The 24,292-nt window shown below is 41.2% G+C and overlaps 1 protein-coding gene and 2 long non-coding RNA genes across 4 annotated transcripts; all 3 read left to right on the plus strand.

The window, feature by feature from the left end:
- The first annotated feature begins 264 nt into the window (after positions 1–264).
- On the plus strand, positions 265–3,086 carry LOC112182861 (phenylacetaldehyde reductase). 2 transcript variants are annotated; one of them, XM_040517079.1, is made up of 6 exons: positions 265–491; positions 659–834; positions 1,020–1,211; positions 1,346–1,478; positions 2,114–2,300; positions 2,740–3,086. In XM_040517079.1, exons 1-6 carry the CDS (start codon positions 371–373, stop codon positions 2,876–2,878), a joined length of 948 nt encoding a protein of 315 aa, XP_040373013.1. In that variant the 5' UTR covers positions 265–370; the 3' UTR covers positions 2,879–3,086. The 2 variants fall into 2 exon arrangements, with proteins under 2 accessions (XP_040373013.1, XP_024177188.1); XM_024321420.2 differs by having other exon boundaries at positions 267–491; positions 1,346–1,508.
- Positions 3,087–8,615: 5,529 nt separating this feature from the next.
- Positions 8,616–9,802, plus strand: LOC112182862. Its single transcript, XR_002929589.2, has 2 exons — positions 8,616–9,016; positions 9,456–9,802. It is a non-coding gene; the product is annotated as an uncharacterized LOC112182862 (long non-coding RNA).
- A 5,531-nt stretch (positions 9,803–15,333) lies between these two features.
- LOC112182863 lies at positions 15,334–16,517 on the plus strand. The gene is made up of 2 exons (XR_002929590.2): positions 15,334–15,731; positions 16,171–16,517. It is a non-coding gene; the product is annotated as an uncharacterized LOC112182863 (long non-coding RNA).
- The last annotated feature ends 7,775 nt before the right edge of the window (positions 16,518–24,292 follow it).

The following is a 24,292-nucleotide window of genomic DNA, read 5'->3' on the forward strand; positions in this document are numbered from 1 at the left end:
ACACCCTACAGTTATCGAAGATGTTACATGACTTCAATTCTTATGAAACATGTTGTTGCTTCAATAGAGATCAAGACATGTGGACATTTTCAACATTAACGTCCCCAAAACAATGCAACAGTCGTATGCACTGTCATCGTAGTTGTCCGATTGCACAAAAGGGTAGCCGCCAATGCAAAAAGAAATGCACCATTTAATTATATTTGCATGAGTTGTTGAGTGGTCTCCATTGTCCTTATTAAAAAAAACCCCAAGTTGTTTGCCTCGCTTTGTTTGAAGCCTGTTTCCTCTATGTATTCTTCATTCACCAAAAATAGAAAGAAACTCAGCTCCTACTTGCATCCTAGCAGAGCTAACAAGAGAAAAAAGGATGAGCTGCGGAGAAAGCAAGGTTGTGTGTGTGACGGGAGCATCTGGTTTCATAGCATCATGGCTGGTGAAGTTCTTATTGCAACGAGGTTATACTGTCAAAGCCACGGTTCGGGACCCAGGTTTGTTCCATCACTTCTCTTTTCTGTCTTCCTTCCCGTTTTGTTTTTCAACTTTTCATCCATTTAACTTGCTCAATTTAGCCAGTTCTTTCACTAATCTTCAGATTAAATATCTGAGCTTTAGTTTTCACTCTTAATTAAGTAAGTTCTGTTTTTGCATGCTCCAGACGATCAAAAGAAAACAGAACACCTACTCACACTTGATGGAGCAAAGGAAAGGCTTCATTTGTTCAAAGCAGACTTGTTAGAAGAAGGGTCTTTTTATACGGCAATTGATGGATGTGAATGTGTTTTCCATACGGCGTCCCCTGTCCTACGCTCAGTCTCATCAACTAATCCGCAGGTTCATCTCTTACTTTACATTCTTCAAAACGTTTACCAATTTTTCTTTGTCGCATCTTAAGCCAACAGTTCATGGAATTCAGTTCTATTTGATACTCTGCCAACATTTAATGATGCGGTTTGATTTTACCTGCAAAATCTATATCAGTATGCACTATGATGTTGCTAGCTCTTAATCTTTGTCAGGCAGAATTAATTGAGCCCGCTTTGAAAGGTACGCTTAATGTCCTCGGATCGTGTGTGAAGGTTCAGTCTATCAGAAGGGTGGTTATAACATCCTCTATGGCAGCAGTTGGATTTAATGGAAAACCTCTTGCTGCTGATGTAATAGTCGATGAATCTTGGTTTTCAGATCCTGCTTTTTGTGAAAAATCAAAGGTTTGTGTGTAAATGGTTTTTGTGGTTGCCTAGCATACCATGCTATAACTTAATACGAGTTTGATCTCATCTCATTGCTTTCAAGCCAGAAAAACTATGTGCATTGTATTTACTAAGGGATTGGTTTTCATCAGCTTTGGTATATGCTTTCAAAGACATTAGCTGAGGAAGCTGCTTGGAAGTTTGCAAAAGAAAAAGGAATTGATATTATTACAATAAATCCGGGATGGGTGATCGGCCCTCTCTTACAGACAACTCTGAACTTGAGTGAGGAACTAGTTCTGAAACTCGTAAATGGTACTTCATTGAAAATATTGCATTACTTAGATCTGAAAACATGTTCTTTTTTATCATTTTATCTATCATGGCGACAATTAATTAACTGTTGATCTGCTAGAACTTCTGCAGTTTGTATAACAGACCTTGCATTTGAACCCTTGCCTCCATGGCGCTATACACATAAAATTGATCTGAGTACTACTAGTCATTTTATAGTGACCGAGCATACATCTTGAATAGTGATTATTCTTGAGCACATCCTTGAATAGTGTTTTCATTAGTGTCATTTACATGATCTTTTTATCATCAATTTGCGATTCTTATGCGCTTATAACTATTATATTGAAATGCTGCTTCCACATTCACAATATAATCATTTGCATGATTATATACGGATATTTCTGCTGAAAAGGGGGTGGGGAGTCAGGTTGAGGGATGTAATGTTTGAAAATTACTTCCGCACAATATGTCATATTGCCAAATTGTCATTCCTATGTAGCCTGGTAGCTTTGTGTTATAAACTTAAAAGTGAAAGTTAGTTTGCCCTTCAGCTTGATGGATGTCTTAAACAATCTGCCAAGAAAATTATTTTTCTTGATAATAGTTTAATTGATACGATGCAGGGACCGAAAAGTTTCCCAACAGAACTTACAGACTTGTTGATGTTAGAGATGTTGCTATTGCACATATTCTAGCCTTTGAAAACCCATCAGCTAGTGGACGTTATTGTTTAGTTGGAAGCGCAAAACACTGTTCAGAGGTTGTGAAAATGTTGTACGAGATCTCCCCTGCTCTCAATCTTCCAGATAAGTAAGTTGCTAATATAATCAAATTGTCACATGCCATACCTCTATGTGTTTTAGAGGTAGCTGTAAGAACAGTGCAGGTTTACTTGGTCATTAACGGTACATCTAGATTTCATTACTTTCCCTTTTGCATAGTCAGTATGTGCTTACGAGGATACATAATGCATGTTACTTCTGGCATGATTGAGTACCTAATAAACGTAAATTTGGACAATATCTGTTTTAAACCTACATTATTTTTTTTACAGAGGAGGAGGGAGTTTATTTGGTCAAGTTAATATCTGTAAATAGATCTTTTCTATATCCTTCCTTTTCACCTTGTTGTGTCTTCAGTACTTTCTAAAAGTAAATGTTATGCTTAGTACAGTCGGATAATGTAAACATTTTCATAATTGCCCAATACAGAATATTGGAACTCACAATCTAGTCTCTATTTTTGACAGATGTGCAGATGACAAGCCTTTCACACCAACCAACCAGGTATCCAAGAAAAGAACCCAAACTTTGGGTGTAAAGTATACTCCGCTTGAAGTGTCTCTGAAGGATACTGTTGAAAGTTTGAAGAACAAGAACTTCTTCTAATTGTGGAACTCATTCACAAGTCAGGAAGCAGTTAAAGATTGATAGTATGTGTATGTCTACCTCTGTTGTTTTATTATTTATGAGATCATTGTCTTGTGTGACTTATGCTTGAAGTGATGATATGCACATAAAAGTACCATAATGATGCTTTGTATCATTTGCAAAAATTCAACTTATCAGAAAGCATATGGGAATAATGTGTTGATTATATTCATCTCTCAAGGAGGTTTATATGGTATTAATGAAAAGTAATCAATTCTAATCTAAGTCAACTATAGTACTTAATGTTAATTGATACTGTTTGTACCCACATTTGCATGTCCACTCAGACATAGCTAATGTGCATAATTAGATTGATTTCTAGTTACAATAAGCCGCTCAAAAGGTAATTGGGGGCCAATAGATAGAGATATTGGCCAATGAATAATTGGACAATTCATTTTGGTCCTAGACAAGTCACATAAGAACTAGGCCGATAGAGGGTTTCGAAAGTTAGGCCATTGGTTATCGGCCGGCCCGTAGTCATTGGTTTGTTGTCTAAAAGCCCCTTGGCCAATACTCTAATTGGTTTCCAATCCGAACTCAACTTAGAAAGATAATGGCCAATTGTCAGAGAGGTCGATAAGCGATAAAGATGAAGTTTGATCAAGTAGTATTTCAATCGACTTGAAGTTCATGTCAGCCAATGAGGAGAGTTCAATCCAAGATAGCCTACTTCAAGAATAATTGCAGCCGTTGATGACGTCCATCAAAACCAATCCGGATAGAGTCCAGCATCAAGTCAGCCGACGATAAGTATTGAAGCCGAATCAAGATAGAGTCACTGAGCCAAGAGGAGGCCGAATTCCACTCAACTTCAAAGAGTCAAGAGATCAGTTCAAGTCACAAAGCAGCCGATATAAATAGAAGCATCGACAGAAGACAACACACACACAACTCCAGAAACTCAAGCCATCAAACTTTACTTATTTCGTCTTACCTTTTGCTTAGGTAGAATTTCCGTCTGTTTCCTTAGTTTATTTGCTCTGCTAGTTACAATCTCAGTTACTTTACCTTTTTTGTAGCCTAGTATCGATTTTGAATTGTTCTCTTTGTTTTCTTTCAAACAATAGTTAATAATTTGCAGCCATTCCAGTTTTTAGTTTCGTTGTTATCTTTTATTTGCTCCTTATTGTCTTTATGCATTACTTGTTTGATCGTGCTATTTACTGTTCGTAGTCGCATAGTAGCTATTAATCTTATATTTACTCATACTCTCACGACCGTACCTAACTCACCCGACCTTCAGCCACCAAGTCCTTAATCTAGAGGCATCGAATCGCAGCCGAGAATAAGTTTCTTCCTTGGCTAACAATTGCTTGATAAGTCAGATCTATATTCACTACACCTACAGTTGCACACCTGGCCTTCTGGCCCTGTGCTGGCACGCTCCGCATCCATTCATCGAGAAGGACATTTGTTCCTTGATCCCTCGGCTGTATAGGCCGAGGTGATTTTCAGAGGCAACATCTTTTGGCACGCCCAGTGGGACTCAAGATTACTATTTTCTTAGTAAGGTTGAATGCAAGGGAAGGAGGTTAGTCAACAAAAACAAGGCAACCCATACAGTGTAAACAGGGGAAAGAAGTGTCTTCGGTGTGGGGAGTCAGGACATAATTCAACTTTTTGTCCATCACGGCCGAAGCTCGATCTTACTCCAATCAGAATGTCACTTGAGTCAAGTGGGAATGGGACGTCAGACTCTTCGTCGGCAGAGCAAACAGCCGATGAACGTAGAGCACAAGAAGCAGCAAAGACTGCAGCAGCCGAACTAGCCGCAAGACAGGAGGCTACACAAGCCGCGGCAGCCGACGCCGCTGCAAGGCAAGAAGACATGAGATGAGCGGCCGCTAACGCAGCCTTGGCCAGGCAATCTACTGAAAGTTCGTCTAGAGGCTCGCCACTTAATGCTTTTCAGAGTGCCTCGAATAGTGCAACCACTCCCGGTGCTATCATCTATACAGCACGAGATGGTAGAGTTAGAGATACTGTGGAAGCTGATTATTTAGGACCGGCCGGAGTGTCAGCCGAGTATATGTACAAAGCATTGAATGAGGTTTTTAAATTGCAGACGAATGAACTCGCTATCCGAGGAGAAATCAACAATAGAACGTTGGTAGATCACTTAGCTACTGCTTTGGGAGAGAATACTAACCGATCAATCAGAGGATTGCAAACGTCTCTTGAGCAACTGAACCAAACAATGGCGGCTATGGTGAATGGTCAGAACACTTTGCAAACCTTGCTGATAATTCATTCGTCAGTCAAAGAGAAAACAAGGTGCCTCCCTGATGGATTTGAAGTTGCCTCTGAATGAAGGTGCCTCACTTTACAATTGTCTCTTGATCCGTGTAGATCTCCAGTCCCTTGGATAATCAAGTTTGGACAACAAACTTCCCAAAGTGTGTTTAAGAGGATAAAGGAATCTGAAAACGCCGAAAGCGGACGACTTGAGGGAAATTTTGCTGATGGTTTCAATGGCCGACGACGATCAGGTTTTGACCAAGATTATTTTGCTAGAAATAGAGGTCGTAGACCTTATAGGACATATCGGCCACCAGTTACTCATGATAATAGGTGGTATGGCCGAGCGGCCAGAGATCAGCCATTTTCCCCTTTAACAAAAACTCAAAAGAGACGTATGCAAAGGGAAGTGGCGGCCGCAAGGCAGCAAGGGTCAGAAGGGCAGGAAGTCAGACGCTCAACTGAAGCAGATAACAAAGAAGCCCCTATAATAAGAGAGGACTTTCATAAGGATTCAGGAGAACCTATGGAACTTGAGACCATCGGTGACCAGTTTGAGAATGTTCTTAGCTTTCCAAAGCTACCTTATCTGCTGTTTACTGAAGGAGGGGTTAAGATCTTCAAACATCTCAACCCTCCATTTAAGTTGGCAGAATTAGAAACAATGAGAAAGTTTCACCAGAAACATTCAGCCCTTGCAATTTATGGGCTTCCAAGGAGTCAAGACTATATTCTCAATACAATAGTAGCAAATTATGATGCCGATCATGCTCTGATTCGGCAGGGTTTCCATAGCCGATTCATTACACCTGGTTTAAAAGATTTGTATCAAGCACATCGCAAAGGAATCCAAAAGAAGGATATAGTCGCTCAAATTCCAGTTTCAAAAGCCGACTTTCATTTCCTTAGATATTTTCATAGAAGTCACTCGGCTGAGGAAACCTATGGCATAACGCCAGAAGAGGTCCAGCTCGCAAGGGAACTTGATGATTATTTAGAAAAGAAAGACTTCGCAACTGAAGAGCAAGCGAAGGCCGATGCCAAAGATAAGGATATTGAACAACAGAAGGAAGTACAGAAGGCGGCTATGGATAAGACACCAAATGGAAAAGTCCCTACCATAAGAGTACTGAGAGGACAGGATCCGCCGTTCTCAAATCAAGATCTGGGGATGATGAAAAAAATATCATAGGATGTATTCAACATTGGCCACTTATGGCCTAACTGAGCAGGAAAGCGCGATGATGAAAATGTTGGAAAAGGATCTGTCTTCAGAGTCATACCTCATCACTGAAGATTCTAGCATCGGCTTAAAAATCAGTTATCAGGCAATGATGGAGAATTGTAAGCTGGAAGCCAATACTGATAACTTGCCTATTTCTGATGCTGACTTAACTTACCTCCGCACCTACCATAAACAACATCCAGCTGCTGAGATTTATGGATTCACGTCCGCCAAGAGCAAATTACTAGATAATTTGTCCAAATACCTGCGGACTCGTGCAATCGAGTGGCAAGCAGAGACAGAGAAGGCATCCACCAAGCTGACAACAGGGGCCATTGAAGAATTAAAGAAAGAGCAAGCCAGTCTCAATCAACAGTTGAAAGATGAGGACATGGTAGAAGGTGCTGCCACGAACAATGGTAAGCAAGACGATTTTGGAGACGATGGTGATGAGGAAGTCGATTATGGGGAAGAAGAGGAACAAGGTGACTATGATAATGAAGCTGGAATCGACTACGACATAGGAGATGACACAGCTTTTGACATGGAAACCTTATCCCCGTTTTACAAGGGCGAGGCCGCCTTTGGAAAAGGAGAAGGTAATACAATGGACATCAACATGGTTTATGTCATACCTTCAGAACTCAAAGCTCAACCAGGTCAGTCAAATGAACTGATTGGCGACTTTGTTGCCAATCAACAACCTCGATTTGAGATTGATGAAGCCGTTGCCCAGTTGAAGGATGAAGACGGCCGTGTGGTACTCACAAAACCAACGGCCAAAATGGCTCAACATTTGAAGCCCTAATACATCACGGCTTACATAGAGGGATATCCAATAACGAAAGTTTTGGTGGACACTGGTGCAGCGGTTAATGTATTACCTACAGCCGTTATGAAGAAATTACGCAGAACTGAATCCGATTTGCTACCTTCAGACATTATAGTGAGCAACTTCTCTGGCGGGAAGAGCAGGCCAAGAGGTATCCTCCCACTCGATGTCACAGTGGGGGAAAAGACAAACATGACAGCTTTCTTCGTGGTCGATTCATCTGCTCATTACAATGCGTTGCTTGGCCGCGATTGGATTCACCAGAACTTATGTGTACCTTCTTCCCTGCATCAAGTTTTGATCTTCTGGCATGGAGACAAAATTGAGGTCATTCCAGCAGACAATAATCCATTTCAAGCATCCACCAATGTAGTAGAAGCAAGGTTTTATGAGGACGATATTGGTTATTTCACTTTCAGTGGACGAGATAGCAAGGGCAGACCTACCCAAGTTATGGCCCAGAAAATTGTCAACCTAGGGAGTGAGGATGTTTTGCAAGATGCAGAGCATCCAACCCTGGTTGACCTCTTCAAGGACAATATCAATGTCTAGAGACCCAAGGTCTCTAGAAAGAAAGGCCGCAGTCCTATCTATTTTAGGACGTTTGCTGGCCTATTGGGCCGACAGGACTACCAAGTCTAACTCGGCCATCAACTTGATGGAATATATTATAGAACAACAGGAAGAAGAACTGCAGTTGGAAGATATCGGCCGATGCAACCAAAAGATGGCCACTAGTTTATAATGTATATATATTTAGGCCATCTTGATTCTGGCCGATGCAATTAAGCCGAAAAGATTATTATTTTTATTAGATTTTTCCAGTCGGTTTGCGTGGCCATTATGCTCCACTTGTACATACTACTACAAGATATTGTCTATACATGACACAACAATGTTTATGATAATCTACCGGCAAGCAAATAATTAATTAGTTTTTCATCGGCCCATAAGTCTCAATTGTTTACAAAAACCGGCCAATGGCCGACAAAAGAGCCACATACATAAATCATCATTACACGGCTAAAGGGAGTTTTAAGAGAACCCAAGGTACAACTAGTGTCCTGAAGGTCACTCTCAAGTTGCATACACCTAGGCTCGGAATTTTTCAATTCGGCCTCTATTTTTTTTAGTTGTCCTTGGCTTTGGAAACATTGCATACTGTTCTGTAGAAAATTCTGGACACTTGAACAAAACCTCAAAACACTCTTCTGCCAAATGCGAAAGTAAACCAAGGGGAGCCAATTGTTGTCCAAGAGTGGTGTCTGCGGCCAATGCTAAACCTGGTTGTCTAAAAGCGGGAAAATAAGGTCGGTATCTCACTATTATATTGAAATGCTGCTTCCACATTCACAATATAATCATTTGCATGATTATATACGGATATTTCTGCTGAAAAGGGGGTGGGGAGTCAGGTTGAGGGATGTAATGTTTGAAAATTACTTCCGCACAATATGTCATATTGCCAAATTGTCATTCCTATGTAGCCTGGTAGCTTTGTGTTATAAACTTAAAAGTGAAAGTTAGTTTGCCCTTCAGCTTGATGGATGTCTTAAACAATCTGCCAAGAAAATTATTTTTCTTGATAATAGTTTAATTGATACGATGCAGGGACCGAAAAGTTTCCCAACAGAACTTACAGACTTGTTGATGTTAGAGATGTTGCTATTGCACATATTCTAGCCTTTGAAAACCCATCAGCTAGTGGACGTTATTGTTTAGTTGGAAGCGCAAAACACTGTTCAGAGGTTGTGAAAATGTTGTACGAGATCTCCCCTGCTCTCAATCTTCCAGATAAGTAAGTTGCTAATATAATCAAATTGTCACATGCCATACCTCTATGTGTTTTAGAGGTAGCTGTAAGAACAGTGCAGGTTTACTTGGTCATTAACGGTACATCTAGATTTCATTACTTTCCCTTTTGCATAGTCAGTATGTGCTTACGAGGATACATAATGCATGTTACTTCTGGCATGATTGAGTACCTAATAAACGTAAATTTGGACAATATCTGTTTTAAACCTACATTATTTTTTTTACAGAGGAGGAGGGAGTTTATTTGGTCAAGTTAATATCTGTAAATAGATCTTTTCTATATCCTTCCTTTTCACCTTGTTGTGTCTTCAGTACTTTCTAAAAGTAAATGTTATGCTTAGTACAGTCGGATAATGTAAACATTTTCATAATTGCCCAATACAGAATATTGGAACTCACAATCTAGTCTCTATTTTTGACAGATGTGCAGATGACAAGCCTTTCACACCAACCAACCAGGTATCCAAGAAAAGAACCCAAACTTTGGGTGTAAAGTATACTCCGCTTGAAGTGTCTCTGAAGGATACTGTTGAAAGTTTGAAGAACAAGAACTTCTTCTAATTGTGGAACTCATTCACAAGTCAGGAAGCAGTTAAAGATTGATAGTATGTGTATGTCTACCTCTGTTGTTTTATTATTTATGAGATCATTGTCTTGTGTGACTTATGCTTGAAGTGATGATATGCACATAAAAGTACCATAATGATGCTTTGTATCATTTGCAAAAATTCAACTTATCAGAAAGCATATGGGAATAATGTGTTGATTATATTCATCTCTCAAGGAGGTTTATATGGTATTAATGAAAAGTAATCAATTCTAATCTAAGTCAACTATAGTACTTAATGTTAATTGATACTGTTTGTACCCACATTTGCATGTCCACTCAGACATAGCTAATGTGCATAATTAGATTGATTTCTAGTTACAATAAGCCGCTCAAAAGGTAATTGGGGGCCAATAGATAGAGATATTGGCCAATGAATAATTGGACAATTCATTTTGGTCCTAGACAAGTCACATAAGAACTAGGCCGATAGAGGGTTTCGAAAGTTAGGCCATTGGTTATCGGCCGGCCCGTAGTCATTGGTTTGTTGTCTAAAAGCCCCTTGGCCAATACTCTAATTGGTTTCCAATCCGAACTCAACTTAGAAAGATAATGGCCAATTGTCAGAGAGGTCGATAAGCGATAAAGATGAAGTTTGATCAAGTAGTATTTCAATCGACTTGAAGTTCATGTCAGCCAATGAGGAGAGTTCAATCCAAGATAGCCTACTTCAAGAATAATTGCAGCCGTTGATGACGTCCATCAAAACCAATCCGGATAGAGTCCAGCATCAAGTCAGCCGACGATAAGTATTGAAGCCGAATCAAGATAGAGTCACTGAGCCAAGAGGAGGCCGAATTCCACTCAACTTCAAAGAGTCAAGAGATCAGTTCAAGTCACAAAGCAGCCGATATAAATAGAAGCATCGACAGAAGACAACACACACACAACTCCAGAAACTCAAGCCATCAAACTTTACTTATTTCGTCTTACCTTTTGCTTAGGTAGAATTTCCGTCTGTTTCCTTAGTTTATTTGCTCTGCTAGTTACAATCTCAGTTACTTTACCTTTTTTGTAGCCTAGTATCGATTTTGAATTGTTCTCTTTGTTTTCTTTCAAACAATAGTTAATAATTTGCAGCCATTCCAGTTTTTAGTTTCGTTGTTATCTTTTATTTGCTCCTTATTGTCTTTATGCATTACTTGTTTGATCGTGCTATTTACTGTTCGTAGTCGCATAGTAGCTATTAATCTTATATTTACTCATACTCTCACGACCGTACCTAACTCACCCGACCTTCAGCCACCAAGTCCTTAATCTAGAGGCATCGAATCGCAGCCGAGAATAAGTTTCTTCCTTGGCTAACAATTGCTTGATAAGTCAGATCTATATTCACTACACCTACAGTTGCACACCTGGCCTTCTGGCCCTGTGCTGGCACGCTCCGCATCCATTCATCGAGAAGGACATTTGTTCCTTGATCCCTCGGCTGTATAGGCCGAGGTGATTTTCAGAGGCAACATCTTTTGGCACGCCCAGTGGGACTCAAGATTACTATTTTCTTAGTAAGGTTGAATGCAAGGGAAGGAGGTTAGTCAACAAAAACAAGGCAACCCATACAGTGTAAACAGGGGAAAGAAGTGTCTTCGGTGTGGGGAGTCAGGACATAATTCAACTTTTTGTCCATCACGGCCGAAGCTCGATCTTACTCCAATCAGAATGTCACTTGAGTCAAGTGGGAATGGGACGTCAGACTCTTCGTCGGCAGAGCAAACAGCCGATGAACGTAGAGCACAAGAAGCAGCAAAGACTGCAGCAGCCGAACTAGCCGCAAGACAGGAGGCTACACAAGCCGCGGCAGCCGACGCCGCTGCAAGGCAAGAAGACATGAGATGAGCGGCCGCTAACGCAGCCTTGGCCAGGCAATCTACTGAAAGTTCGTCTAGAGGCTCGCCACTTAATGCTTTTCAGAGTGCCTCGAATAGTGCAACCACTCCCGGTGCTATCATCTATGCAGCACGAGATGGTAGAGTTAGAGATACTGTGGAAGCTGATTATTTAGGACCGGCCGGAGTGTCAGCCGAGTATATGTACAAAGCATTGAATGAGGTTTTTAAATTGCAGACGAATGAACTCGCTATCCGAGGAGAAATCAACAATAGAACGTTGGTAGATCACTTAGCTACTGCTTTGGGAGAGAATACTAACCGATCAATCAGAGGATTGCAAACGTCTCTTGAGCAACTGAACCAAACAATGGCGGCTATGGTGAATGGTCAGAACACTTTGCAAACCTTGCTGATAATTCATTCGTCAGTCAAAGAGAAAACAAGGTGCCTCCCTGATGGATTTGAAGTTGCCTCTGAATGAAGGTGCCTCACTTTACAATTGTCTCTTGATCCGTGTAGATCTCCAGTCCCTTGGATAATCAAGTTTGGACAACAAACTTCCCAAAGTGTGTTTAAGAGGATAAAGGAATCTGAAAACGCCGAAAGCGGACGACTTGAGGGAAATTTTGCTGATGGTTTCAATGGCCGACGACGATCAGGTTTTGACCAAGATTATTTTGCTAGAAATAGAGGTCGTAGACCTTATAGGACATATCGGCCACCAGTTACTCATGATAATAGGTGGTATGGCCGAGCGGCCAGAGATCAGCCATTTTCCCCTTTAACAAAAACTCAAAAGAGACGTATGCAAAGGGAAGTGGCGGCCGCAAGGCAGCAAGGGTCAGAAGGGCAGGAAGTCAGACGCTCAACTGAAGCAGATAACAAAGAAGCCCCTATAATAAGAGAGGACTTTCATAAGGATTCAGGAGAACCTATGGAACTTGAGACCATCGGTGACCAGTTTGAGAATGTTCTTAGCTTTCCAAAGCTACCTTATCTGCTGTTTACTGAAGGAGGGGTTAAGATCTTCAAACATCTCAACCCTCCATTTAAGTTGGCAGAATTAGAAACAATGAGAAAGTTTCACCAGAAACATTCAGCCCTTGCAATTTATGGGCTTCCAAGGAGTCAAGACTATATTCTCAATACAATAGTAGCAAATTATGATGCCGATCATGCTCTGATTCGGCAGGGTTTCCATAGCCGATTCATTACACCTGGTTTAAAAGATTTGTATCAAGCACATCGCAAAGGAATCCAAAAGAAGGATATAGTCGCTCAAATTCCAGTTTCAAAAGCCGACTTTCATTTCCTTAGATATTTTCATAGAAGTCACTCGGCTGAGGAAACCTATGGCATAACGCCAGAAGAGGTCCAGCTCGCAAGGGAACTTGATGATTATTTAGAAAAGAAAGACTTCGCAACTGAAGAGCAAGCGAAGGCCGATGCCAAAGATAAGGATATTGAACAACAGAAGGAAGTACAGAAGGCGGCTATGGATAAGACACCAAATGGAAAAGTCCCTACCATAAGAGTACTGAGAGGACAGGATCCGCCGTTCTCAAATCAAGATCTGGGGATGATGAAAAAAATATCATAGGATGTATTCAACATTGGCCACTTATGGCCTAACTGAGCAGGAAAGCGCGATGATGAAAATGTTGGAAAAGGATCTGTCTTCAGAGTCATACCTCATCACTGAAGATTCTAGCATCGGCTTAAAAATCAGTTATCAGGCAATGATGGAGAATTGTAAGCTGGAAGCCAATACTGATAACTTGCCTATTTCTGATGCTGACTTAACTTACCTCCGCACCTACCATAAACAACATCCAGCTGCTGAGATTTATGGATTCACGTCCGCCAAGAGCAAATTACTAGATAATTTGTCCAAATACCTGCGGACTCGTGCAATCGAGTGGCAAGCAGAGACAGAGAAGGCATCCACCAAGCTGACAACAGGGGCCATTGAAGAATTAAAGAAAGAGCAAGCCAGTCTCAATCAACAGATGAAAGATGAGGACATGGTAGAAGGTGCTGCCACGAACAATGGTAAGCAAGACGATTTTGGAGACGATGGTGATGAGGAAGTCGATTATGGGGAAGAAGAGGAACAAGGTGACTATGATAATGAAGCTGGAATCGACTACGACATAGGAGATGACACAGCTTTTGACATGGAAACCTTATCCCCGTTTTACAAGGGCGAGGCCGCCTTTGGAAAAGGAGAAGGTAATACAATGGACATCAACATGGTTTATGTCATACCTTCAGAACTCAAAGCTCAACCAGGTCAGTCAAATGAACTGATTGGCGACTTTGTTGCCAATCAACAACCTCGATTTGAGATTGATGAAGCCGTTGCCCAGCTGAAGGATGAAGACGGCCGTGTGGTACTCACAAAACCAACGGCCAAAATGGCTCAACATTTGAAGCCCTAATACATCACGGCTTACATAGAGGGATATCCAATAACGAAAGTTTTGGTGGACACTGGTGCAGCGGTTAATGTATTACCTACAGCCGTTATGAAGAAATTACGCAGAACTGAATCCGATTTGCTACCTTCAGACATTATAGTGAGCAACTTCTCTGGCGGGAAGAGCAGGCCAAGAGGTATCCTCCCACTCGATGTCACAGTGGGGGAAAAGACAAACATGACAGCTTTCTTCGTGGTCGATTCATCTGCTCATTACAATGCGTTGCTTGGCCGCGATTGGATTCACCAGAACTTATGTGTACCTTCTTCCCTGCATCAAGTTTTGATCTTCTGGCATGGAGACAAAATTGAGGTCATTCCAGCAGACAATAATCCATTTCAAGCATCCACCAATGTAGTAGAAGCAAGGTTTTATGAGGACGATATTGGTTATTTCACTTTCAGTGGACGAGATAGCAAGGGCAGACCTACCCAAGTTATGGCCCAGAAAATTGTCAACCTAGGGAGTGAGGATGTTTTGCAAGATGCAGAGCATCCAACCCTGGTTGACCTCTTCAAGGACAATATCAATGTCTAGAGACCCAAGGTCTCTAGAAAGAAAGGCCGCAGTCCTATCTATTTTAGGACGTTTGCTGGCCTATTGGGCCGACAGGACTACCAAGTCTAACTCGGCCATCAACTTGATGGAATATATTATAGAACAACAGGAAGAAGAACTGCAGTTGGAAGATATCGGCCGATGCAACCAAAAGATGGCCACTAGTTTATAATGTATATATATTTAGGCCATCTTGATTCTGGCCGATGCAATTAAGCCGAAAAGATTATTATTTTTATTAGATTTTTCCAGTCGGTTTGCGTGGCCATTATGCTCCACTTGTACATACTACTACAAGATATTGTCTATACATGACACAACAATGTTTATGATAATCTACCGGCAAGCAAATAATTAATTAGTTTTTCATCGGCCCATAAGTCTCAATTGTTTACAAAAACCGGCCAATGGCCGACAAAAGAGCCACATACATAAATCATCATTACACGGCTAAAGGGAGTTTTAAGAGAACCCAAGGTACAACTAGTGTCCTGAAGGTCACTCTCAAGTTGCATACACCTAGGCTCGGAATTTTTCAATTCGGCCTCTATTTTTTTAGTTGTCCTTGGCTTTGGAAACATTGCATACTGTTCTGTAGAAAATTCTGGACACTTGAACAAAACCTCAAAACACTCTTCTGCCAAATGCGAAAGTAAACCAAGGGGAGCCAATTGTTGTCCAAGAGTGGTGTCTGCGGCCAATGCTAAACCTGGTTGTCTAAAAGCGGGAAAATAAGGTCGGTATCTCACTATTATATTGAAATGCTGCTTCCACATTCACAATATAATCATTTGCATGATTATATACGGATATTTCTGCTGAAAAGGGGGTGGGGAGTCAGGTTGAGGGATGTAATGTTTGAAAATTACTTCCGCACAATATGTCATATTGCCAAATTGTCATTCCTATGTAGCCTGGTAGCTTTGTGTTATAAACTTAAAAGTGAAAGTTAGTTTGCCCTTCAGCTTGATGGATGTCTTAAACAATCTGCCAAGAAAATTATTTTTCTTGATAATAGTTTAATTGATACGATGCAGGGACCGAAAAGTTTCCCAACAGAACTTACAGACTTGTTGATGTTAGAGATGTTGCTATTGCACATATTCTAGCCTTTGAAAACCCATCAGCTAGTGGACGTTATTGTTTAGTTGGAAGCGCAAAACACTGTTCAGAGGTTGTGAAAATGTTGTACGAGATCTCCCCTGCTCTCAATCTTCCAGATAAGTAAGTTGCTAATATAATCAAATTGTCACATGCCATACCTCTATGTGTTTTAGAGGTAGCTGTAAGAACAGTGCAGGTTTACTTGGTCATTAACGGTACATCTAGATTTCATTACTTTCCCTTTTGCATAGTCAGTATGTGCTTACGAGGATACATAATGCATGTTACTTCTGGCATGATTGAGTACCTAATAAACGTAAATTTGGACAATATCTGTTTTAAACCTACATTATTTTTTTTACAGAGGAGGAGGGAGTTTATTTGGTCAAGTTAATATCTGTAAATAGATCTTTTCTATATCCTTCCTTTTCACCTTGTTGTGTCTTCAGTACTTTCTAAAAGTAAATGTTATGCTTAGTACAGTCGGATAATGTAAACATTTTCATAATTGCCCAATACAGAATATTGGAACTCACAATCTAGTCTCTATTTTTGACAGATGTGCAGATGACAAGCCTTTCACACCAACCAACCAGGTATCCAAGAAAAGAACCCAAACTTTGGGTGTAAAGTATACTCCGCTTGAAGTGTCTCTGAAGGATACTGTTGAAAGTTTGAAGAACAAGAACTTCTTCTAATTGTGGAACTCATTCACAAGTCAGGAAGCAGTTAAAGATTGATAGTATGTGTATGTCTACCTCTGTTGTTTTATTATTTATGAGATCATTGTCTTGTGTGACTTATGCTTGAAGTGATGATATGCACATAAAAGTACCATAATGATGCTTTGTATCATTTGCAAAAATTCAACTTATCAGAAAGCATATGGGAATAATGTGTTGATTATATTCATCTCTCAAGGAGGTTTATATGGTATTAATGAAAAGTAATCAATTCTAATCTAAGTCAACTATAGTACTTAATGTTAATTGATACTGTTTGTACCCACATTTGCATGTCCACTCAGACATAGCTAATGTGCATAATTAGATTGATTTCTAGTTACAATAAGCCGCTCAAAAGGTAATTGGGGGCCAATAGATAGAGATATTGGCCAATGAATAATTGGACAATTCATTTTGGTCCTAGACAAGTCACATAAGAACTAGGCCGATAGAGGGTTTCGAAAGTTAGGCCATTGGTTATCGGCCGGCCCGTAGTCATTGGTTTGTTGTCTAAAAGCCCCTTGGCCAATACTCTAATTGGTTTCCAATCCGAACTCAACTTAGAAAGATAATGGCCAATTGTCAGAGAGGTCGATAAGCGATAAAGATGAAGTTTGATCAAGTAGTATTTCAATCGACTTGAAGTTCATGTCAGCCAATGAGGAGAGTTCAATCCAAGATAGCCTACTTCAAGAATAATTGCAGCCGTTGATGACGTCCATCAAAACCAATCCGGATAGAGTCCAGCATCAAGTCAGCCGACGATAAGTATTGAAGCCGAATCAAGATAGAGTCACTGAGCCAAGAGGAGGCCGAATTCCACTCAACTTCAAAGAGTCAAGAGATCAGTTCAAGTCACAAAGCAGCCGATATAAATAGAAGCATCGACAGAAGACAACACACACACAACTCCAGAAACTCAAGCCATCAAACTTTACTTATTTCGTCTTACCTTTTGCTTAGGTAGAATTTCCGTCTGTTTCCTTAGTTTATTTGCTCTGCTAGTTACAATCTCAGTTACTTTACCTTTTTTGTAGCCTAGTATCGATTTTGAATTGTTCTCTTTGTTTTCTTTCAAACAATAGTTAATAATTTGCAGCCATTCCAGTTTTTAGTTTCGTTGTTATCTTTTATTTGCTCCTTATTGTCTTTATGCATTACTTGTTTGATCGTGCTATTTACTGTTCGTAGTCGCATAGTAGCTATTAATCTTATATTTACTCATACTCTCACGACCGTACCTAACTCACCCGACCTTCAGCCACCAAGTCCTTAATCTAGAGGCATCGAATCGCAGCCGAGAATAAGTTTCTTCCTTGGCTAACAATTGCTTGATAAGTCAGATCTATATTCACTACACCTACAGTTGCACACCTGGCCTTCTGGCCCTGTGCTGGCACGCTCCGCATCCATTCATCGAGAAGGACATTTGTTCCTTGATCCCTCGGCTGTATAGGCCGAGGTGATTTTCAGAGGCAACATCTTTTGGCACGCCCAGTGGGACTCAAGATTACTATTTTCTTAGTAAGGTTGAATGCAAGGGAAGGAGGTTAGTCAACAAAAACAAGGCAACCCATACAGTGTAAACAGGGGAAAGAAGTGTCTTCGGTGTGGGGAGTCAGGACATAATTCAACTTTTTGTCCATCACGGCCGAAGCTCGATCTTACTCCAATCAGAATGTCACTTGAGTCAAGTGGGAATGGGACGTCAGACTCTTCGTCGGCAGAGCAAACAGCCGATGAACGTAGAGCACAAGAAGCAGCAAAGACTGCAGCAGCCGAACTAGCCGCAAGACAGGAGGCTACACAAGCCGCGGCAGCCGACGCCGCTGCAAGGCAAGAAGACATGAGATGAGCGGCCGCTAACGCAGCCTTGGCCAGGCAATCTACTGAAAGTTCGTCTAGAGGCTCGCCACTTAATGCTTTTCAGAGTGCCTCGAATAGTGCAACCACTCCCGGTGCTATCATCTATGCAGCACGAGATGGTAGAGTTAGAGATACTGTGGAAGCTGATTATTTAGGACCGGCCGGAGTGTCAGCCGAGTATATGTACAAAGCATTGAATGAGGTTTTTAAATTGCAGACGAATGAACTCGCTATCCGAGGAGAAATCAACAATAGAACGTTGGTAGATCACTTAGCTACTGCTTTGGGAGAGAATACTAACCGATCAATCAGAGGATTGCAAACGTCTCTTGAGCAACTGAACCAAACAATGGCGGCTATGGTGAATGGTCAGAACACTTTGCAAACCTTGCTGATAATTCATTCGTCAGTCAAAGAGAAAACAAGGTGCCTCCCTGATGGATTTGAAGTTGCCTCTGAATGAAGGTGCCTCACTTTACAATTGTCTCTTGATCCGTGTAGATCTCCAGTCCCTTGGATAATCAAGTTTGGACAACAAACTTCCCAAAGTGTGTTTAAGAGGATAAAGGAATCTGAAAACGCCGAAAGCGGACGACTTGAGGGAAATTTTGCTGATGGTTTCAATGGCCGACGACGATCAGGTTTTGACCAAGATTATTTTGCTAGAAATAGAGGTCGTAGACCTTATAGGACATATCGGCCACCAGTTACTCATGATAATAGGTGGTATGGCCGAGCGGCCAGAGATCAGCCATTTTCCCCTTTAACAAAAACTCAAAAGAGACGTATGCAAAGGGAAGTGGCGGCCGCAAGGCAGCAAGGGTCAGAAGGGCAGGAAGTCAGACGCTCAACTGAAGCAGATAACAAAGAAGCCCCTATAATAAGAGAGGACTTTCATAAGGATTCAGGAGAACCTATGGAACTTGAGACCATCGGTGACCAGTTTGAGAATGTTCTTAGCTTTCCAAAGCTACCTTATCTGCTGTTTACTGAAGGAGGGGTTAAGATCTTCAAACATCTCAACCCTCCATTTAAGTTGGCAGAATTAGAAACAATGAGAAAGTTTCACCAGAAACATTCAGCCCTTGCAATTTATGGGCTTCCAAGGAGTCAAGACTATATTCTCAATACAATAGTAGCAAATTATGATGCCGATCATGCTCTGATTCGGCAGGGTTTCCATAGCCGATTCATTACACCTGGTTTAAAAGATTTGTATCAAGCACATCGCAAAGGAATCTAAAAGAAGGATATAGTCGCTCAAATTCCAGTTTCAAAAGCCGACTTTCATTTCCTTAGATATTTTCATAGAAGTCACTCGGCTGAGGAAACCTATGGCATAACGCCAGAAGAGGTCCAGCTCGCAAGGGAACTTGATGATTATTTAGAAAAGAAAGACTTCGCAACTGAAGAGCAAGCGAAGGCCGATGCCAAAGATAAGGATATTGAACAACAGAAGGAAGTACAGAAGGCGGCTATGGATAAGACACCAAATGGAAAAGTCCCTACCATAAGAGTACTGAGAGGACAGGATCCGCCGTTCTCAAATCAAGATCTGGGGATGATGAAAAAAATATCATAGGATGTATTCAACATTGGCCACTTATGGCCTAACTGAGCAGGAAAGCGCGATGATGAAAATGTTGGAAAAGGATCTGTCTTCAGAGTCATACCTCATCACTGAAGATTCTAGCATCGGCTTAAAAATCAGTTATCAGGCAATGATGGAGAATTGTAAGCTGGAAGCCAATACTGATAACTTGCCTATTTCTGATGCTGACTTAACTTACCTCCGCACCTACCATAAACAACATCCAGCTGCTGAGATTTATGGATTCACGTCCGCCAAGAGCAAATTACTAGATAATTTGTCCAAATACCTGCGGACTCGTGCAATCGAGTGGCAAGCAGAGACAGAGAAGGCATCCACCAAGCTGACAACAGGGGCCATTGAAGAATTAAAGAAAGAGCAAGCCAGTCTCAATCAACAGTTGAAAGATGAGGAAATGGTAGAAGGTGCTGCCACGAACAATGGTAAGCAAGACGATTTTGGAGACGATGGTGATGAGGAAGTCGATTATGGGGAAGAAGAGGAACAAGGTGACTATGATAATGAAGCTGGAATCGACTACGACATAGGAGATGACACAGCTTTTGACATGGAAACCTTATCCCCGTTTTACAAGGGCGAGGCCGCCTTTGGAAAAGGAGAAGGTAATACAATGGACATCAACATGGTTTATGTCATACCTTCAGAACTCAAAGCTCAACCAGGTCAGTCAAATGAACTGATTGGCGACTTTGTTGCCAATCAACAACCTCGATTTGAGATTGATGAAGCCGTTGCCCAGCTGAAGGATGAAGACGGCCGTGTGGTACTCACAAAACCAACGGCCAAAATGGCTCAACATTTGAAGCCCTAATACATCACGGCTTACATAGAGGGATATCCAATAACGAAAGTTTTGGTGGACACTGGTGCAGCGGTTAATGTATTACCTACAGCCGTTATGAAGAAATTACGCAGAACTGAATCCGATTTGCTACCTTCAGACATTATAGTGAGCAACTTCTCTGGCGGGAAGAGCAGGCCAAGAGGTATCCTCCCACTCGATGTCACAGTGGGGGAAAAGACAAACATGACAGCTTTCTTCGTGGTCGATTCATCTGCTCATTACAATGCGTTGCTTGGCCGCGATTGGATTCACCAGAACTTATGTGTACCTTCTTCCCTGCATCAAGTTTTGATCTTCTGGCATGGAGACAAAATTGAGGTCATTCCAGCAGACAATAATCCATTTCAAGCATCCACCAATGTAGTAGAAGCAAGGTTTTATGAGGACGATATTGGTTATTTCACTTTCAGTGGACGAGATAGCAAGGGCAGACCTACCCAAGTTATGGCCCAGAAAATTGTCAACCTAGGGAGTGAGGATGTTTTGCAAGATGCAGAGCATCCAACCCTGGTTGACCTCTTCAAGGACAATATCAATGTCTAGAGACCCAAGGTCTCTAGAAAGAAAGGCCGCAGTCCTATCTATTTTAGGACGTTTGCTGGCCTATTGGGCCGACAGGACTACCAAGTCTAACTCGGCCATCAACTTGATGGAATATATTATAGAACAACAGGAAGAAGAACTGCAGTTGGAAGATATCGGCCGATGCAACCAAAAGATGGCCACTAGTTTATAATGTATATATATTTAGGCCATCTTGATTCTGGCCGATGCAATTAAGCCGAAAAGATTATTATTTTTATTAGATTTTTCCAGTCGGTTTGCGTGGCCATTATGCTCCACTTGTACATACTACTACAAGATATTGTCTATACATGACACAACAATGTTTATGATAATCTACCGGCAAGCAAATAATTAATTAGTTTTTCATCGGCCCATAAGTCTCAATTGTTTACAAAAACCGGCCAATGGCCGACAAAAGAGCCACATACATAAATCATCATTACACGGCTAAAGGGAGTTTTAAGAGAACCCAAGGTACAACTAGTGTCCTGAAGGTCACTCTCAAGTTGCATACACCTAGGCTCGGAATTTTTCAATTCGGCCTCTATTTTTTTTAGTTGTCCTTGGCTTTGGAAACATTGCATACTGTTCTGTAGAAAATTCTGGACACTTGAACAAAACCTCAAAACACTCTTCTGCCAAATGCGAAAGTAAACCAAGGGGAGCCAATTGTTGTCCAAGAGTGGTGTCTGCGGCCAATGCTAAACCTGGTTGTCTAAAAGCGGGAAAATAAGGTCGGTATCTCACTATGGAAACTTGGCCCAAGTTGACGTACCCCACCTTCATTCCGGACTCGTTGTGTTACTCTATTCATGAAGGCCGAAGCATTCTTTTCAGTGACTTGACTTAGAGCTTCGACGAATGCAAATGAGCGTCTGGTAATACTTTTTTTTGTTTGCCTTCATAATTGTCTTCTCCAGTCCCTTTCGCAGCCATTGCTTGGCCGACCCAATCCTACAAGATATAGAGCATCATTGGTTAACACATCATGTTTCTCGGTGTGCATCAAGTTTCTCGTTATTCGGTGCTATTCGCCAAAAACCAGGAAACTTGGGGGGGGAGGGGGGGGGCAAAGGCATATTACATGCATATGAGCCAAGATATTGTCAAAAAAAAAAAAGGATCAAAGAGGAAAACTAGTAGTTGGCTGACCAACTTTCACTTTGAGTTGGCTGCCAACTTTCACTTTGAGTTGGCTGCCAACTTTCACTTTGAGTTGGCTGCCAACTTTCACTTTGAGTTGGCTGCCAACTTTCACTTTGAGTTGGCTGCCAACTTTCACTTTGTGTTGGCTGCCAACTTTCACTTTGTGTTGGCTGCCAACTTTCACTTTGTGTTGGCTGTCAACTTTCACAGTTGGCTGCCAACTTTCAATTGTCAACAAAAAAAAAAAAGGATCAAAGAGGAAAACTGGTAGTTGGCTGACCAACTTTCACTTTGAGTTGGCTGCCAACTTTCATTTTGTGTTGGCTGCCAACTTTCACTTTGAGTTGGCTACCAACTTTCACTTTGAGTTGGCTCCCACTTTCACTTTGAGTTGGCTCCCACTTTCACTTTGAGTTGGCTGCCAACTTTCACTTTGTGTTGGCTGCCAACTTTCATTTTTGTGTTGGCTGCCAACTTTCATTTTGAGTTGGCTCCCTTTCTTTTAAGTTGGCTGACTTGAAATTCCTCATGCATTTGGCCAACTTAAAAATTTGAACTCCCTTGTTGGCTTACTCCTCCTTACTTTGGCCAACTTGGAAATTTTTGGCCAACTTGAAACTTTTCATGAGTTGGTTTATCCTAAATAGCTTTGTTGGCTTCCTTGAGATTTTTCATTGTTGGCTCCAACTAGCCACTCATTTAATGGCCAACTTAAGGTATTTCATGTGTTGGCCAACAAGAGCAACAAATTGGCTTTCTTGTGATATTTTTTTCATTTGTTGGCTTACTCTCCCTCAGTTTGGCCAACTTGAAAATTGACTCCCTTGATGGCTTGCTCTCTTTTGTTGGCCAACTTGGATTTTCTCACTTATTGGCTAACTTGAGCTTTAGTTATTTGTTGGCTTACTCAAAATAGATTCCTTGTTGGCTTACTCTCCCTCAAGTTGGCCAACTTGAAAATAGTCTCCCTTGATGGCTTACTCTCTTTTGTTGGCCAACTTGGATTTTCTCACTTATTGGCCAACTTGAACTTTTTCATGTGTTGGCTTACCCGAAATAGCTTTATATATTAGCCAATTTGAAAATTTCCATGTGTTGGCCAACCTGAGCTACAACTTGGCTTTCTTGTAATGTCTTCACTTGAGTTGGCCAATCCTTGGCATTTTTTCACGTGTTGGCTCTCTCATTTAATGGTCAACTCAAGTTTTATTATCGGCTAAACTCAAGTTATTTGTTGGCTTTCGTTAGCCAATTTGCCTATTCATTCTTCTGTTGGCCGATTTTAACATTAATATTCGTTGGCTTCCATGCGTTCGTTGATTCGTTGGCCACTATGAGGTATATTCATGTGTTGTCTTACTCAGCCTTGTTCATTGGCTTACTCATGAACAATTCACTTATTTCCTCGAACGTCGTTCGATCAAGTTGCCCAATTACTTACTAGAGCGTGAATATGGAAGCCAACTTATCAACGTATAAGTTTGGAATTCAACTATTCCATTTGGTTCGCTAATTTAATGAATGAAGGCTTCTCACTGAAGTTGTTTTCCCGAAACCTTGTTCGACCAAGAAAATATATTCTAGCCATCAGGGAGGTAAATGAGGAACACATTTACATGAGTTTTCAGAAGTTAATTAGGCGGGCAAGTTGACTCAAATTTCTCAACCACTCGGCGACATTCGCCGATGCTTAAGAAACTTGGGGGGGGGGCAATATTTGTACTCACATTTGCATGACCACTCGGACGTAGCTAATGTGGATAGTTATTGAATGATTTCTAGTTACAGTTTGCTGCTCAACAAGTAATTGGGCCGATTGCCAGAAATGTTGGCCGATGAATGAGTGGACAAGTCAGTTGGTCCAAGATGAGTCAGACGAAGCTAGGCCTTTGGTTATCGCCCGGCCCGTAGTCATTGGTTT

This window comes from Rosa chinensis, chromosome 1, assembly GCF_002994745.2.
Source record: "Rosa chinensis cultivar Old Blush chromosome 1, RchiOBHm-V2, whole genome shotgun sequence".
Classification (NCBI taxonomy): domain Eukaryota; kingdom Viridiplantae; phylum Streptophyta; class Magnoliopsida; order Rosales; family Rosaceae; genus Rosa; species Rosa chinensis.

What these genes read in the sequence shown, in the direction of transcription:
- LOC112182861 (XM_024321420.2), top strand. Translation starts at nt 371, where the DNA reads ATGAGCTGCGGAGAAAGCAAGGTTGTGTGTGTGACGGGAGCATCTGGT. An exon ending in CTTTTTGTGAAAAATCAAAG is followed by an intron (nt 1,212 to 1,345) that starts GTTTGTGTGTAA and finishes GGTTTTCATCAG; the next exon opens with CTTTGGTATATGCTTTCAAA. An exon ending in AGTTCTGAAACTCGTAAATG is followed by an intron (nt 1,509 to 2,113) that starts GTACTTCATTGA and finishes GATACGATGCAG; the next exon opens with GGACCGAAAAGTTTCCCAAC.